At 50.9% G+C, this 18,060-nt stretch overlaps 2 protein-coding genes across 2 annotated transcripts; both read left to right on the forward strand.

Moving 5' to 3' along the window:
• The first annotated feature begins 223 nt into the window (after nucleotides 1-223).
• Nucleotides 224-12,701, forward strand: mmp28 (matrix metallopeptidase 28). Its single transcript, XM_007896569.2, has 8 exons — nucleotides 224-438; nucleotides 3,063-3,142; nucleotides 4,976-5,163; nucleotides 7,947-8,171; nucleotides 8,564-8,809; nucleotides 10,354-10,494; nucleotides 10,923-11,090; nucleotides 12,032-12,701. The coding sequence occupies exons 1-8, from the start codon at nucleotides 289-291 to the stop codon at nucleotides 12,445-12,447; spliced, it is 1,614 nt and encodes a 537-aa protein (XP_007894760.1). The 5' UTR covers nucleotides 224-288; the 3' UTR covers nucleotides 12,448-12,701.
• A 2,470-nt stretch (nucleotides 12,702-15,171) lies between these two features.
• Nucleotides 15,172-17,921, forward strand: LOC103180700 (GAS2-like protein 2A; the record flags this gene model as incomplete). The annotated part of the gene is made up of 4 exons (XM_042346035.1): nucleotides 15,172-15,719; nucleotides 17,144-17,385; nucleotides 17,467-17,574; nucleotides 17,825-17,921. Coding segments are annotated over exons 1-4 (829 nt in total), but the record flags the coding sequence as incomplete, so codon positions are not given.
• Between the last annotated feature and the right edge of the window lie 139 nt (nucleotides 17,922-18,060).

The raw sequence follows: 18,060 nt of genomic DNA on the forward strand, positions 1-18,060 counted from the left end.
AGGCGATTGGTAAACAGCTGCCAAAGGGGGAAGAAGATGCCCAACTTCAGGGCTGGGAGTGGGGTTAAAAAAAGCAGAACTTGGAAGAAACTCTGGATAACCTCCATCAAGACGGCAGCAGCTGATAAGTCGTGATTTTAGCTGTTTTTTTTTCCAAAATATTAAAAAAAAATACACAATTCCTGCCTGGGGTTTGTGTGTGTGTGTGTGTGTGTGTGTGACAGAGAGAGAGAGAGAGAGGGATAGATCGAGACAGAGGGAAGGAAGAGAAGGAGCTCTCAGCGCACAATGAGTTGTGGAGTTTCTGGACAAAGTTTGGGAACTTGGTCAAAACTTTTGATAGTTTCTCTCCTGTTCACTACCCCCTCGGGGTGTTTGCCTGTGGGTCAGACACAGCCAACAGACACAGACAAGGACCTGGGATTGCCAGCAGCAGAGGTGAGTCTACCTTCAGTCAATATTTTTTTCTCTCTCTCTTTTTTTTTTGCATTTATACAATATAAAATATTTTGGCGTTTTCAATGCTGCGATCTTTCTTTTTTTGTTGTTGGTTTTACCGATTTTTTTTTCCTCTCTCTCAATGATACGTGAGAACAAAACCAGTGCGAAAAGTATTCAGTGTTTCTGTCTCTCGATATTCTTCTTATCGTAATCATTATTATTATTATTTGTTACTTATTGTTATCATCGATTCTTAGACTGTGTAATGTGGTGATCTTTACGTTTAGAGACGAGGGAATTGAGTACGGGAGTGAAATTTAATGCCCACGGTTGTTTCTCAAAAAATAGCTATTTTTTAAAAAAAAATGTTTTAAAAAAAAATATATTTTTAAGTACATTTTTATTTTTTTTATTTTTTAAAAAAAAATTGAAACGCCACACCCTTGGGAGTAGTCAGACGGCGTGTTTTCAACAGTTTGTGAAAAATGCAATCACTTTACCACAGTCTATTCGAACTAACTACGGAATAACAAGGATTTGCTCCCAAAGTAATTAAATAACAGTACATGTTTTTGACTCGGTGACACACACCGTCTACACAGGGAATTGCTGTCACCGTGATTTTGCAAACAAAAAAACCCTTCTATTGGACACTATCATTGACAATTCTGTGAATTATTAACCTCTTTCCTTGCACACAGCCAGAGGGACTCGCTCTGTCAGGTATTTGAGCACTGTGCTGGAATATTGGACTGGGAAGTACAGTAATAAAACTATACAGTTTGATAGCTAATCAGCTTTGTAATTTAATAACCGGTCCTGTTGTAATCCATGCCCAGCCCTGGTACATAAAACACGCCACTTCATTACACTGCATCATCATCATCATAATAATAATAATAAAAATCCTTGCATCTGATACAGCACCTTATGAGACGTCTCAAAGCGCTTCGCAGAATATATATAATATTGTAAAGTGGATTGACCGTGTTTTTTGTGGACGTGAAGTGGCAGCCAATTCCGCGGAACAACATCCCACAGTCGGCGATTATTGGGGCCGTTAACGCCTCACCTGAAGGTCGGCGCCTCCGACAATCCGGCACTGTAGTGTCAACCTGGACACTGCAGTGTCGACCTGTGTTCAAAGTCCCTGCTGTGGGGGCTTGAACCCACAAGCTTCCAACTAAGGAGTCGAGAGCTCTACCCGCTGAACTCTTCTTATGTGTACGATAATCCGCAGAGAAAATGGGATACGTATCTGTATCGGGGGCAGCAATAAAAGAGCATTCATTGAGGATTATTAATAACCCGTTGACTGAACTTCAAATCTCTTTATGTCGCAAATCAAATTGACTGCACTCTGTAATAAACGGCATGCCTCCTCTCGTTGCTCTCGGCACTGACTCGGAGGCTTTGTTGACGCTGCACGGGTGTGAGTAGGCAAAGGGGAGCGGGTTCAATGTGAACAAGCTTCTAATTAACTCCCGCGGCATGTGTAGACTTAAAGGGGCATTGCAGCGTGAATTTTAAAGCGAAACTCTGGAAAACTCCTCTACCTAACCCTTCGCTTTGCCCCACCCTCCCCATCTTCAGGTCAAGCATAAAGACCGTCCTCTTCCATCTTGCCCACCGTCGCCTCACCCCTGCCTCCAGCTCGGAACCGTGGTCCGTCACTGTCAAGCGCTCTAGGGGCACTACCCTGAGTGAGGGGTGCTATATTAATGCAAGTTGTTGTTGGTATACTATCCCGTGGTTTAAGAACGCCTTGCTAGAGATTCTGTCTCTATTTGCCTCTGCTGCTGTTGGCACTCTGAAGCTAATCATGTTTATTGGAGGGCACTATAATTTTTTAAAAAATATAAAATTGCAAAAGAGACCTGTGCTGGGGGCTGAATTTATCAGTGTTGTCACTTCAAGAATATTTACTGTATTCACTTGGCGGGTGGCACTTAGTATTTCCATCGTAGCCGGCGGAGGGCAGCCCTGAGGTTTGCTCGTACAGTATCATTGATGTTTAACCCCATAAACACTGATTTCTATCTGCCTCACGTTAAAGTATTTTTAATCTGGGGGCGGACACGACTTACTGTTAATTTTTGAAAGTATTTATTGATTATGATAGTCAGTCATGAGGGGAGGGGTGTAGATTCTACCCACTGTTAACCTGCAAGACAAAGCCCTAATGGGTAGGTTGGTCCTAGCTGGACAAGCAATGGGAAAGATTGCCAGGCAGTGCTCGCAAGGAGCAAGCTTTTAGCTGGTTAAACTCCAGCAGTTACCCCAACGCACACTCTGGGGTCTCCCCCGCCTCAAGCCTTGCCAACCTAAGCCTCATACTCTCCAGAATTAGGTAAGCAGGGTGCATCCATCTGGGGAGAGAGGGAGAGAGAGAATTCCATTCCAGGTAGAAGGAAAATCCCAAGTGTAGATGGCATATTTATGTGGGCATCTCAGTCTGGTTTGGAAACTCTCTAAGCACGGAGATGGGTTTCCATGTGGGTCAGACACACCCATCTGACCACAAAAGCGAAAATCAATGTTAAATGTTATTTTAAAATAAAAAGCGTTTTATTTTTTCCATTTGTAATAATTACCCGGGGCTTTTCTCTTTCCTCCCGAAGGCATTCTTAGAAAAGTATGGCTACCTTGAACCCGGATCTCACAGGGGACTGAATTCTGCTGAGGTCAGAGAGGCCGTGAGGTGAGAGATGTTTGGGGAATATAAGGTGATGACAGCATCGATAACCAAATCGTTAAAGGTCCGTCTGTGGGCACAAACTGCTGTGACTTTCACACGGTGAAAGGGGTCTCTTACCCCAGGGGGTGGTGGGGGATGGGGTGGGGGGATGGGATGCGCCTGGAGAAAACACGCAATTAAGAAACGTCTGGTTAGGTCTGCCTCGCTTTCACTTCTGGGTCATAGGTTTGTTGGCTCAAATCCCTCGACAGTACTTTGAAGAGGGACTTGAACCCACGCGGATGCTTCAGTGCATTGCTGGGGGGAGGTGGTGGAGGGGGGTGGCATTGCTGAGGGGGGAGCGCTATATGGCTGGAGGTGCTCCCCTTTGGTTGAGATGTTAAACCGATGTCCTGCCTGCCTGTTCGGCGGGATACTTGGAAAAGAGAAGGGAGTTTCTCCCAGTGTGCTGGCCAACAATCCCTCCCTCCCTCCCACCTCAAATTGGTCATTCATCTCATGACAGACAGTGGAACATTGCCCTGTGTAAATTGGCTACCACGTTTGTCTTCAAAGGCATCAATCAGCAGTCTTGACAACGAGGGTAAAGTGTTTTGAGACCTTTCAGTGCTAATAGACACAGAGGCGGTTGTTATTGTGCATTGAGTTTATAAGAAAAACATGTAAGTTCTTGCTCCTTTGGTGAGATCCAGGTCGACTCCTAGAAGTTCAATGAATCGAAAGAGGCTGAGACAAGTTGAAAAATGGGCAACGGCAAAAAGGGAGGGAGCGGCCGGAAATCTTCCCTCTCTCCACCCGTTGCCTCCCGCCCTCCTCCCATATCACGCAAAAAAAAATCTATCATAACCTCGGCTAGTTTGTTCAAGTTGAGACCAGAGTTTCGTCAACTGGTTAACAGGCTCTGAGTACACTATGTGCTGTCTGACGTCCATTCCCGGATAGCTGTGCATGACTTGACATGATCACCGTGTGCAGTCATCGACTTGTCAGACCAACTCATAATCACACTGCTACGTGTTGTGTAGTATTTGCGTCCGGAGCCTGGTTACAAATTAAGAGTGCTCATTTCGCCCCCCCCCCCCCCCCACCATTTGTTTGGCTAGACTCGAGTGTCAGGAACAATGAGAGATGCCTCCCTCCACACACACATATACATATATACACACACATTCTCTCACACTCAACCCCCTTTGGGTTTCCAATCCATTGTATGTAAAGGACATCAATGGTAACCAATTTTCTCAATCCCCCCCCAACCCCCTAAATCCCCCCCCCAAATCTCTTGGCGCTATGAGCAGGAAATACCTCTTGCTTGACATCCTGCTTGGGGAATAATTAAGTCAGAGTTTTGAGATGTTTGTCAGTTGAGCTATCTCTTTACTCGTCTGTGACCGAACAAGGAAAACTTACTTGAGAAGAAATTTGCAAGCAATGAAATTGTGCAAAAGGGAATTTGCTGTGTGTTGACCTGGGCTTTGTTTTCAAGGCATGGGTTTCGGTGTGATTGAGGGGCAAGATCTTAAATCTTCTGATTGTTGGGGGTGGGGGTTGGTGGGGCAGGAGGTCAATTGATGGGAGCTTGGTCCTCATTTCATTTGGCAGAAACACCTCGATTAATCTTTAATGCATGACGATATGAGTTAGGAGATGATTAATATGACTTGTACAAAGAAAAGACTGGAGCGGGGTGGGGAGCAAATCCTCCCCACTCCCATCTGAGTTGATTCCAGGCTACAACGGGCAAGAATCTACCAGGTACCAATGAATCTTTGTGTTCACTCACTCCTCTCTCTCTCTCTCTCTCTCGCTCTCTCTCTGTGTTGGGGTTTGTCCCAGGGAGTTCCAGTGGATTTCCCACCTCCCGGTGAGCGGAGCGCTGGATGAGAACACCGTGAGGAGGATGGCTGAGCCGCGGTGCGGAGTCAAGGACACGGGGAGTCGTGGAATTTGGGGAGAGCATGTGAAGGCTGTGCTGTTTGGGCAAAGCAATAAACCCAAGCGCATCAAGCGTTACTCTCCACAAGGTGAGCGAAGGTGGATTAAAAAAAAGGCATTTGTTTTCCTCTCTCCCGGCTTCCAATCTGCCAATCCCTACCACCAGCCCCCACCTCCTACCCCTCCTTTGGTCTGTTTGGGGGGGTTGTTGCTGCGCACAAATTGGCTGCCCCGTTTGGCCGCAAAACACACAGTCACTGCACCCACTTTACAGACTTCACCGTCAAATTCTGTGAAGCGCATTGGGACGTCCTCCCAACGTTAAAAATCTTATGATGTGGGCCTAAGTGACGTAACAGTAATAATAATGATGATAATAATAATAATAATCCTTGCATTTGATAGAAATGCCTTATCACGCCTTTGAGACGTCTCAAAGCTCTTTGCAGAATACACTCTAATAAATCGTACATAAATGCCCCAGTCGACCCGAGTCCCATTGCCCCCCGCTTCTCTTCCCCCCCCACCCACCCAACACCAGAATGTGGGGACACCAAATCTGTCCACAGTCCACGACTCCCATTGACAGCTCAACGTCAGACTCAAACTCTTTCCAAATCACCTCAACTCATGCAGGATTCCACCTGTCAGCATTGCCAGGTCAGACGTGCCTTAGCCTGTAACATACTGTGGCCTCCGGCTCCTGTGGTGACTGATGCACATTTGCCTCCCTTCCCACCCCCCACCCCCCCCCCCCCCCCCCTTCCCCGGGCAATGCTCACATTTTTTACCTTTTGACCCAAACGGGGAGTAATTATTGGGAAATATGTTAAATGTTTGGTGAGAGAACCTGCCAGCAAGGGCCGCGTCTGGCCTGGAATTCCAGCTCAGTCACACACCCCGTCTCCAGGGAAAGAACGTAAGGCAATATCGGTATTCGGGGAGTTGGGTGTCCTCTCTCTCTCTCTCTCTCTCTCTCTCTCTCCCACTGTCTCTCCTCTTTCCTTTTCTTTCTATTATTTTCTTTCATTCCCTTTTTTCTATGTTTCTCCTTGACTATTTTTTACATTCATTTTGTTTTTCTGTGCGCGTGTGTGTGCGTGTCTGTATCTCTCGGTTTCTGGTGTGTGTGTCTGTGTGTGTGTGTGTGTGTGTGAGTGTCTCTCTCCATTTCTTTCTGTGTGTGTGTGTGTTTCTCTCTCTTTGTTTCTGTGTGTGTGGGTGTGTTTTCTTTTCTCTGCCCCTCTGTCACTCTCTCTGTCGCTTTGGGAATACAGCCTGGGAATGTCGGAGCCGGGCATCCTTGGGAAGTGTTGGAGAGGATGTCTGCGGTCCCTGTTTTGCACCGATTAGCGACGGCTCGGGAATTGCTGGGTCGGCAAAGTCACTTCCTAAACGAGAGCATTGGAATACACACAACTGTGAACGACGTGTCTGAAGCCAAAAGGGTGACCTGTCACACACTGTAGGTTTTGTCCATAAAATACACACTCTCTGCACTTCAGTCTATTCCGTGAAGCGCTTTGAGACGTCTCAACGATGTGATAAGGCGCCATATCAAATGCAAATATTATTATTAAATAGAGTCTCATCTGAAGGACGGAGTCTCTGCTAGTCTGGCCCCTACTCCTTTCACTCACCCCACTCCCCACCAGCTTTGTGTAAGTCTGGGTAAGGGGTTTGTTTGGTGGAGATTCCGCAGAGTCTGGGTGTTATGTGCGCTGGGTGGGGTGCGGGAGGGGGTCAGATTGATGCGCTTCCCGTTTTCACCTTTCTTTCTAAACAAACCCCTAGGTCACTTGACGTAAACGAGTGTCTTATCAGACATGGTAACGTCTTCCTTCCCTTTCCTGCCACCACCCAGCTTTCTCTTCCATAATTATTGGCCTGTGGAACGCTTGTCACAATCCTCTGAGATTCCGCAACCCCTCGCCCCCCTCCCCCACCGCCCCCCCCGGCCCGGGGCTCACTCCCTCCCCTCCACTGAATTCCGAAGCTGACTGAAATGAAGTGTTTCCGACTTGAAAGGCGCCGTGTCTAACGCAAGGATTATTTAGTATTTATTATATACGCCTAACTTGTTACGTGTGCACCCAGATGCACACACATGCATGCGCACACAGACACACTTACTTGCAGAATGAGAGCGACTTGTGTGTTTGTTTCTGTGTAATTTAAAGCTAACTATCCTTGGAGGGAACGGCAGTAGTAGGTGGGGGTGGAGAGGAGGTCAGAGAGGTTTCCCTGGAGCTCAACTGGCTCCGAGGAGACACGCCTGACGTGTAACTGTAGTAATCTATAATTCAATCTATGATTAAGCCTTTTTCTCCCCCCCCCCCCCCCCCCGACCTCCCCCTCTTCCCCCCCACCCCACCACCTCACTGGGGTTGAATGTGCTCAGTAATAAGCCTTGCATTTAATATAGTGCCTTATAAGGTTGTCAAGACATCTCAAAGCGCTTCACAGGATGTACTGTAAAGTGGAGTGACTGTATTTTGAGGGTAAAACACGGCAGCCAGTTGCCCACAGCGATGTGCCATAGCTTCTGTCCTGGTGTCCTGGCTGACAATCTCCCTCTCCCCCCCCCCCCATAAAATTGCTCACTCGCCTGGAGGCTGTTTGGGGAACATCACTGCGTGCAAATTGTGTTTACCTAAACAACGCGCAGTCTCTGGCCTTAATCACAGTCATTACCAAGAAAGCATTCGAGAGACTTTTGACGCCGTATGGAATCCACGGACGTGATCGGCCCTGCCCAGCCCAACGCTGCCTTGGGCGGAACAGGCTTGAGTGGCTGAATGGCCTCCTCCTGTTCTTATCCGATCCTGTGCTGAAATCTCTCTCTCTCTGACCCCCCTTCCCCCCACCCCAGGAGAGAAGTGGTACCGGCACCATCTCACGTACAAGATCATTAACTGGCCGCGATACCTGGAGCCCGGCCGGGTCAGGGCTGCGGTGAAGACTGCCTTCGAGCTGTGGAGCAACGTCTCGTCGCTGAGCTTTGGGGAGGCTCCAGCTGGGGCCCCGGCTGATATCCGGCTGGCGTTTTACCAAGGCGAGCACAACGACGGCATAGGCAACGCCTTTGATGGCCCAGGTAGTTAAGCCGCTCTGGGACGCTACCCTGTGTGAGGGGCGCTATATAAATGAAAGTTGTTGTTGGTGGTACTGACCGCTGCCTCACTGTAAGCTTCCTTACCCACCCCATCCCAGAGTGAAGTTGGGTAGGGATGCGGGTTGGAGGGGATGTGGGAAGGGGAGAGAGGTTGGGTAGAGGGAGGGTATATGAAATGGGAATGAGGAAAGGAGATTGGGGAAGAGAGGTTGGGGAAGGGGAGGGAGGTGGGGTGATGGGGTAATGGTTGTTCGGGGTGGAGGAGGGAAGGGGCGGAGGTTGCGGGCAGGGATGGGGGGCAATGACTATCCCCAGTTCCCCAGTCAGGCTGCTCACTCTCCCACCCCCCCCACCCCACCTTCTTGCCCCCTCAGGTGGGGCGCTGGCTCACGCCTTTTTCCCCCGCCGCGGGGAGGCCCACTTCGACAATGACGAGCGGTGGTCGCTGTACCGCGGCAAAGGCCGGAACCTGTTCATCGTGACGGCCCACGAGATCGGCCACACCCTGGGGCTCGAGCACTCACCGGTCAGGAACGCGCTCATGTCGCCATTTTACAAGAAGCTGGGCCGCGATTTCCTACTGAGCTGGGACGACATGATGGCGATTCAGAAGCTGTACGGTAAGCTCCCCACCCCCCACTTCCCCTGTAGGAGCCCCCTAGCATAGTGGTTAGAGCCCTCGTAAGCGAGAGGACCCCTGGGTTCAATTCCCCGAGCGGGGCAAAACCGTAGGCAAGTTTCCTTACTCCACGCGCACGCCTCTCTTTACCTGGCGGTCAGCAGGAACCCGGCTGTTAGTCGATTGCTTTTTAGGGGGTAATAATCCCTTCCAAAAATATAATAAGAATAATTTGGTCATTCCGTTCGTGTTGCTGGTGTGTGGAGTGGAGGAGGAGGGGAATGAGGGTCAGTCACTGAACACAGACATGATCTGCAAAGCAACAAGATAAACGAGAGCGTTTATGGGTGAGTGATGATGAAGATCCCCCCCCCACCCCCCCCGGAGCTCAGCCACACACACAATAACCTGCGGTCGACACTGATTCAGTGCAAAAAAATCTCAGCCTGATCTACAGTACGTGTCTGAAGTCTTTTAATGGACCAGTGTTTTAGACCAACATTCTGCGGCCTAATAATCTTGTGTGTAATAAAAAAAATCTCTTCTCTGCCTTTGTTTCCTCTTTAGTAATGATCGTTAGTTACTGAGTCATGACCCCGAGGTGGGGTCGGGAGCTGGTGATTTGTGGGGGGAGTGGGAGCCACTGAACCCAGGTCCCGTCTGTGCCCTGTTCTGTCAGACGTTAACTTGAGTAGAGAAGGATTTTCTCGCCACCGGTTTCCTGGCTGACAATTTCCCCCCCACCGGATAAAATCGCTGATTGGCTTCATTTCGTGGCTGTGCGCCGGACACTGCCATGTGGGAAAATTTTGCTAATGAAAGACTCAGCGGCTGGGCTTTAGGATAAAGCGCTTTGAGACTTCTTTAGGATGGGGTCGTATGTCCACGATCCCAACCCAGCGTTCTAATAGACACTAGTGGGACCTTCGCCACTCAGCACGCTTTCTGGTCTCAATTTTTAAGCATCGAAAGTCAATTGTAGGAGAAACAGCGCTGGGGAGATGAACATCTGGTCCCCGCCCTCACCCCCCTCCTCCCCACCCCCACAGTGAAAGAGAGACTGTCACTTTAGGAATTCGCAACTCCGGCCAAAATTCCAGGAGATTAGAGTTAAATTGCTCCTGAATTACCAGCCTAAGATGCCAGATTAGACCGGGCCTCAGATAAGGCTGTGTTCGTCAACTGAGGAAGGCTACGTGCCAGTGGCCTCTGCTTTGGGATGTCCTCCCGACGTGAGCCGCGCTATACAAACGCAAATTGTTGTTATTGTTGTGGCTTGTCATCCAGACGCCTGGCTAACAGGGAACGACCGGCATGTGGTAGAGACGGGGCTCCAGTATGGATGGCTCGTCCGTTCTTAGTCACTGTGATCATCAGTTAGACAGAAAAGCCACGTGCGCACACTGTGGAGTCCCGGAGTGCAGTGGTTAGTGCGCTCGCCTCGCAATCGAGAGGACCTGGGTTAGGTTCCCGAGCGGGCAGGGCGAAACTTTAGCGACCAGCTTAGATGAGGAATAATGTCTCATTCTCCTCTCTGCGTTTCAGGGAAACCGTTCCGAGCTTCGGCCGTCCAACTACCGATGGAGTTGCTGCCATCGTTCCAGGAGCTGGAGGAGCACAGCCATCCCGGCGTTCCCTCGGGAACCCCCTCGTACTGCCGGACGCAGTTTGACACCCTGACCATGGGTAAGGGGACCCGCTCACTCTCCCAGTATAGGCGACACCGGGAGGTGTGTGCACATCACACCACACGCTTATCCCATACCTGCCCTCCCCCCCCCCACCCCATCGCCTCTCTTTGGAACTCCATCCTGAAGTCGCTCCAACTTCCTTCCTCTCCCAACCCCCCCACACCACGTTCCCCTGTCTCGAGATGTACCTCATTGATGTACCTTTCTCAGGCTCTCTCACCCCCCACCCCCCCAACAGCCAATAGTGACAAGCACTTTGAGACGTCTTCCTAGCGTGGAAAGTCACTGTGTGAATCTTATTGGCGACGTGTCAACATCTTTATTGACAGCTCTATATCAAATGCAAGGATTATTACTGTTATTATTGTCCCTTCACAGGCTGTCTACCTCTCTCCCTCCCACTCTCTCTTTCTGTGCCCGCAGATCTGAACGAAAACATTTACATCTTCAGGGGGGGTGACTACTGGGTGGTCTCAAAGGTGGGGAGTGTTCGAGGACCCCTGTCCCTGCGAGAGGGCTGGCCCGGACTGCCCACCACCATCGAGGCCGCTGCTGTGTCGGAGAGAGAAGGAAAATTCTACTTTTTCAGAGGTAACAGTGACGAGACGTCAGCCAGGCTCAGTCGGTCGGTCAATCAGTCGGTCGGTGTCTCTTTCACCACCGAGTCAGGGGGTTGTGGGTTCGAGCCCCCCGTGTTGGGGGTCTAAGCTGAACCCGCAGGGCATTGTTGGGTTGTCCTGGCTGCCATCCTTTGAACATTTCGCCCACAAAATACACAGTATATTTACAGCATATCCTGTGAAGCGCTTTGAGACGTCTCAATGGTGTGATACTGCGTTATGTCAAATGCAAGGATTATTATTATTATTAAGACTCGAGGTACAGATCAGCCATGATATTATAGAATGGCCCATTGCTGTTTCTAGCCTCTCGTGTGTGTGTGTGTGTTACCTCGCTCCCCTTCTGCCCCCTTGTTCAGGAGGACTTTGTGGGATGCCTACAAAGTACACACTTTTTCAGTGAATCCTGTGAAGCGCTGTGAGACATTCTCCCGATGTGAGTGATCCGAGACCCCGTCTGGCCCAAAGGGCGCTGTATAAATGTTGTTAATTTGGAGACGCGAATTCCTCAGTCCTCGAAACACAGACTTGCACAAATATCGCCTCCTGCTGCTCGCAGCTGCTAAGCTCCACCCGAGAATACACTGCAACGTCAGCCTGGACCGTGCAAGTCCAAAGGCCTTCATGTGGGTGGGTGGGTGGGTGGGCTTGAAGCCACAGCCTTCTGACTTGGAAGCAAGACAGCTACCAACTGAGCCAGACTGGCACCTTCTGCGTAAAATAAAATTTGTGTGTGTCTGTCTGTCTGTCTCTCTCCTTGCTTCTCTTTCTCCGTTTCTGTGTGTCTATCGTGTGTGTGTGTGTGTGTGTGCGAGTGGTGCGTGTGTTTGTGTGTGTCTTTCTGTTTGTGTGTGTGTGTGTGTGTGTATCCCTGTTGCTGTGCCTGTTAAATGTCCGCCCTGTGTGTTACAGGCGGTCGTTGCTGGCGTTACCGAGGCGCGGAGTTGGAGGAGGGCTTCCCGGTGAGAGTGAGCGCCATGGGGCTGCCCCGACACCCAGACGCCGCCTTCTACTTCCAACCCCTGGGTCACCTGGTGGTCTTCAAGCGCTCCAGGTATTACGTGCTGAACGAGGAGACCCTGCGGGTGGAGCAGTACTACCCCCGGCCCCTGCGGGACTGGAAAGGAATCCCCGTGGGCATCAACGGGGTCTTTACCTGGAGCGAGCGATGGACCTACTTTATCAAGGACGACGCCTTCTGGAAGTTCGACAACAGCCGGCTCAGAGCCCTGGGCAGCGGGAGGTGGGCCGAGGAGCTGGCCTGGGCCGGCTGCAACAACAACAACAACAGCAGCAGCACAGCGAGCGCAGACGCCCAGCTCACGTGAACCCAGGACAACGACACCCCACCCCCCACCTCCCTCCAATCCCTCCCCTCACCGCCCCCACCTTCCTTCCGAGACTCAGTGAAACTCAGGGAGGGCGAGAGACCAGTCCGCTGCTTGTTCGCTCTCGAAGGACTCGACCAAAGATCTTGTTCCTCCGTGTCTCTGGCGTTTTAGAAATCGCCCCGAAACGAAATCGTAAAAGCATCCACACACCCACTTTCCAGCAATCGCCCGCGCTCTCTCCCCCACCCCACCCCCCACCCCAACCCACCCCACCTCCATCGTGTCTGTGATGGTGCTAACCCCAACCCTCCCCACTGGAGCTCTCTACTCTGATCCCATTCCCTGCCCTTTTCACTTTATCCTTTAATATTATTGTTGATCAAGTATTTATCTGATTTTTTTTATTCTGTTATGAACCTGGCTTCAACATGCACTTGTGATAAAGATTCCCCACGCTCTATTAACCCTTGGAGTAAATACAAGAGTATTCAACCTTTCTTTCCAGTGATGTCCTCGTGTTACAGACCCTCTGACGAAGAGCATCGCACACCGATTGCGTAAAGGGTGCGAATGGAGAGAATTTGAATCATGAAATGGTTAAACGTCTCCTTTCTATTCCTTCCTCTCTCTCTCTCTCTCTCTTCCCCTCCCACCCCGCAAAAAGAACATTGGGGAAGTTAAGGTTTAATAGAGGGGGAAGAGACAGCCGGGGAGCGGTGGGAAGCAGAGGCAAGTCTCTCGTTCAGAACGAGTTTGAGGTCTTGAGTTGCTGACACAATGAGGAGTGAGCTGTCAACAGCTTCCTGCTGCCTAAAGACTTTGCTCACGTCTGAAGTTACTCTTTCTTTTCTGTTCCCATCAGTCAGTCGATTTATTCTCTTCATCTATAATTACCGAGCTGCTGGGCTGTGCCCTGCGTTCATTCAGAACCAACCTTGGGAGGCACTGGCTGGTGACCAGGGTTACAGAGGCTCTTCAGATCTGAATATTGATGAAGCGCAGTGTTCAGGAGAGTGTTCTTTCTTAACCCCCCCCACCCGCACGTCCGATATTATACGGTGTTGACCTGACTCAATTGCAGTCTGGAGTCCTGTAGCTTAGTGGTTAGCTCGCAAGCGAGAGGACCTGGGGGTCGATCCCGGGGCAGGACGATACCTTAGGTAAGTTTCCTTACTTTCCTTACTCCACACACACACACCTCTGTTTACGTATCAGTAAGTAGGAACCTGGGTCTTAGACAATCAGTAGATCACTTTCCGGAGGAAATAATCCATTGCCCATTCCCCCCTACCCCCCACCCCCTACTCAGATAAATGGTCACTCAATCCACGACTGTTTGCTGTGATTCAACTGCAAAATGTACAGTCACTCCACTTTACAGAATATCCTGTCGAGTGCTTTAGACGTGTCTCAACGACGTTTTACAGCACTATATCAAATGCAAGGTTGGCTATTAAAAGGTTGCGGGCTCAAGCCCCGGGTTCAGAGAGAGTGAGACGTTTCGAAGTTGCGTCAATCGTGTGGGACGACCCAATTCGTTGGGTTTCCCATAAGATGTAATTCACAAAACCGTCCACAGGAGGGGACAATTGGGTCATCACAACACACACACACTTTCCTCATTGCTCATCTCAGTTTAATATCATCCAAAAGATAGGGTGTCTTCCCCATACCCAGCCCCTCCAGCAGACCACAAGCCTCAGAGAGAGAGCGAGAGAGGAGGTGGGTAAAAGCAAAATATTACAGTCACTCCACTTTACCGTATATCCCGTGAAGAGCTTTGGGACGTCCCAACGACGAGAGAGCGGAAAGAGTGAAGATTACAAGATCGCTTCGGGTGACCTGAACCGATCTGGTCTCCACGGAACACCCGCCCTCCCCCATCGCAACGTTGAGCTGGTTTTCTAAATGAGTCCCAGCGTCTCGGCCTCAACCACCCTTCCCGGGAACTTTGTTCCAGTTGTTAATTACCTGTGCCTGTCCTGAAGTGTCCTGGCCAACAATTCTCCCCCCCACCACCTCCCGGAATAAAATCGGTCACTCACTCCGTGGCCGTTTGTAGGACATTGCTGTGCGCAAACTGGCTGCAGTGTTTCACCCACAAAACGCACAGTAACATTATATTCTGTGAAGCGCTATGAGACGTCTCAACGACACGATAAGCCTCTATACCAAATGCAAGGATTATTATTATTATTATTATTATTATTATTATTATTGGCCCTTTGCAGCTCAAAATCCACGTTCATCTTGTGAACGAATGAATGGAACTCCCAATTAGTGGCTGGAGGGACAAGTTGTGGAAATGTGAATCCAATTTCTTTCTCTCTCACTTCTAAATCCGTCCACCTTGCTCTGTCTCCCCCCCCCCCCCCCCCCCCCTCCCACTCCCTGGGCCCCCCACCACCAACCACACCCTTGGGTAGTAGACGAGGAACCAATGATCGATGGGAGAGGTTGAGCAAGCAGGAAAGCTCTGGGCAGGCAGGAGTTAAAGAGAAGCCGCTTCTGTCGCTAGGGAAAGGGATTTGTAGGCAACACAGAGCGAGAGAAAGTTGGTGCACAGTGTCCGGGGAGGGCAAAGGAGTGTTCGATTAGCTCTCCCACAGAGAGAAAGATAGACCTCCTTCTTCAGAAACTACCCCCCCCCTCTCTCTCTCTCTCTCTCTCTCTCTCCCCCCCACCCACCCCCCAAAAAAAGTTGCAGGGAAGCAAGGAGGGAGAGGGGTTGGAGTTGGAAGAATTGAGGGATGGAAAGAGGCAGCGATTGAAGTCGCTTTAACAACAAATTGCGGAGAGGGGGAGGAAGGAGGGGGTTGGTTTCAGGTGGAGGAATGTAGCTAAAGGTGTGTCCATTTCATGGGTTGACACCGAGTTTGCAGGTGGAATGGCCAGCACCTCTAACATTCAATCGGCCAGTAACAAAAGCATCCGTCCCTTTAAATCTGGCGAGCAGTACCTGTATGCGATGAAGGAGGACTTGGCCGAGTGGTTGAAGGAGATCTACAGCCTGGAGATAGGGCTGGACACCTTCATGGAGGTTCTGGAGACCGGCTCGGTGCTTTGCCAGCACGCCAACAACGTGAGCAAAGTAGCTCAGCAACTCGCCTCCCAAGACAACCCAAATCTCCTCTCCATCTCCGTCTCCCAAGCCAGGCTGCCCAGGGCTCAGGTCACCTACGCCCCAAATGCCCAGCCTGGCACCTTCCTGGCCAGGGACAATGTGTCCAACTTCATCCATTGGTGTAGGAAAGAGCTGGAAATCAAAGGTAAATAACAACTCCCCACCCCATCCCCACCCGTTTGCTGCTGGTTATAGCCTTGGTTTGTGATGGGACCTCAGTTTTGAGTGGTTAGCTCATGGTCACTGGCTGTTGTTCCTGTGCAGCGCTGGGGGTAGTGGGGTATGTTGGGAGGAACGCTGCTGTGCCTCGGGTGCCGTCCTTCGGATGAGATGTTAAACACGATTAGTCTAGGAGTAGTCTTCTCCCTTGAGACATTGCTTAATTGTTTTTTTTTAGTCCTGTATCCCTTTCCTCTCCCACCCTTTCCTCCTCTACTGACCTAGTACTGAGACCCCCAGACACCAGGGGGTTGGACCCTGGGAACCTCTGTGACCCCACTTCTCATTGAGCTATTGGGAGAGCGAGGTTTGGGCCGATTCCAAACCGAGGCTCCGTGGATACAACAACAACAACTTGCATTTATAGAGCGCCCCTCACATAGGGCAGCGTCCTGGAGCGCTTGACAGTGGTGGAGCACAACACTCTGAGGAACAGCATCCCGACCGAGTTTCACATTTGCCTTCGTTTTAAGCCAACGGAGGGAGGAAAGGAAACGCAAAGTAACTACACGCCGGAATGTTTCACCTCGATAGCGGGGAAATGACTATAATCCATCAACCGGGACACGGTAATTGAGGCTTTGGCATCAGCAGATCAGGCAGAGTCAACATGGGTTTGTGAAATGTGGGTCATGTCCAAGTAGAGTAATAGGGTTCATTGACAGGGCATTGGCTCTGTGTGTGTGGGTGTGGAGGATTAGTGGATGGCATCTGTGTTGTCTTTCAGAAGCGTTCAATGAGGTTTTGCCTCAAGAGATCCATCACCCGGAGTGACACGATGGGCTGAACGGCCTTCTTCTGTGTCGTAAACGTTGATTTCTTAAGAGGGGATGGGAAGTGAATGTCAGGGCCGTTTTACAACGCTCCGAGATGCTGCCCCGGGTGAAGGGTGCTATGTAAATGCAAGTTATTGTTGCTGTCGTAGAACTCTTTATCATAATAATAATAATAATCCTTGCATTTGATATGGCTCCTTATCATGTCTTCGCGACGTCCCAAAGCTTCGCAGACTATAAAGTGAATTGACTGTATATTTTGTGGGTGGTTCAGGGGCAGAGTGGACACTGATCTATTTCTTGTTGAATCCTCTCCCCCCCCCCACCCCCTCCCTCTCCCCACCCCCCGCCTCCCGTTGCTTTTGGGGGGAGGCAGACGTTCATCAGAACAATTCCCTGCCCAACATTGACCTCAATGCCATGGGCTGGGTGGGAGCAAGAAACTTCACGGAAGTTTTCACGGAACTTCGCGGAATATACCGTAAAGCGGGTTGACTGTGTATTTTGGGGGCCAAACGGGGTTATTATCAGGGATAATACGAGACGGGTGACCTCCACTGACTCCTCTGCCCAGATGTGCTGATGTTCGAGACGGACGACCTCGTGCTGAGGAAGAACGAGAAGAACTTCGTGCTGTGCCTGCTGGAGGTGGCGAGGAGAGCCTCCAGATTCGGGATGCCGGCCCCCATCCTCATCCAGATGGAGGAGGAGATCGAGGAAGAGCTGCGCGAGGCGATGGACCCCCCCTTCCAGCAAACCCCCCCCAAACCCAAGCCCCAGAGGCAGCTCTGCGACTTCAAAAATCTGGACGAGATGGTGAGCGTAAGGCGGAGTTGTTGTCGTCGGCGTCGTCGTTGATGATGATGATGGTGATGATGTTGATGTTCTTCACCCCAGGTCCGCTGTCTGGTGAGCCGCTGCACCTGCCCGGAGCAGTTCCCGATGATCAGGGTCTCCGAGGGCAAGTACAGGGTGGGCGATTCCAGCACCCTGATATTCGTGCGGGTGAGTGGCTGATGGAGGTGGGGGGGTATGTGGGGGGGGGGGGGAGAGAGAGTGCCAGCAGTGTGTTGGGGTGCGGGGGGGCAGTGAGGGTAGTGTATTGGGGCGGAATGAGGGTAGCGTGTTGGTAGGGTGACGGTTGTATGTTGGTTGCGGGGGGGGGGGGTGGTGGTGGTGGTGGTGGGGGGTGGTGGGGTGGGGGGAGGTGGTGGGGGGTGTGATGGCGTGTGGCTCAGTTGTGTTTGTTTGGCAGATTCTTCGGAATCACGTGATGGTGCGAGTGGGTGGGGGCTGGGACACGTTGGAGCATTACCTGGACAAACACGACCCCTGTCGCTGCACCTCACTCAGTAAGTGTTGTGTGGGGGGGTGGGGAGGGGAGAGAGTGGGGGGGGGGGTTGTGGTGGTCGTGGCGGGGAAATCGGTGGCGATTCTGGGGGAGCGTTGGGGAGGGAAATGGGGAGTGTGGGGTGAGTGTGAGGCGGAGTG

This window comes from Callorhinchus milii, unplaced genomic scaffold (genome assembly GCF_018977255.1).
Source record: "Callorhinchus milii isolate IMCB2004 unplaced genomic scaffold, IMCB_Cmil_1.0 Scaffold259, whole genome shotgun sequence".
In the NCBI taxonomy this organism is placed as follows: domain Eukaryota; kingdom Metazoa; phylum Chordata; class Chondrichthyes; order Chimaeriformes; family Callorhinchidae; genus Callorhinchus; species Callorhinchus milii.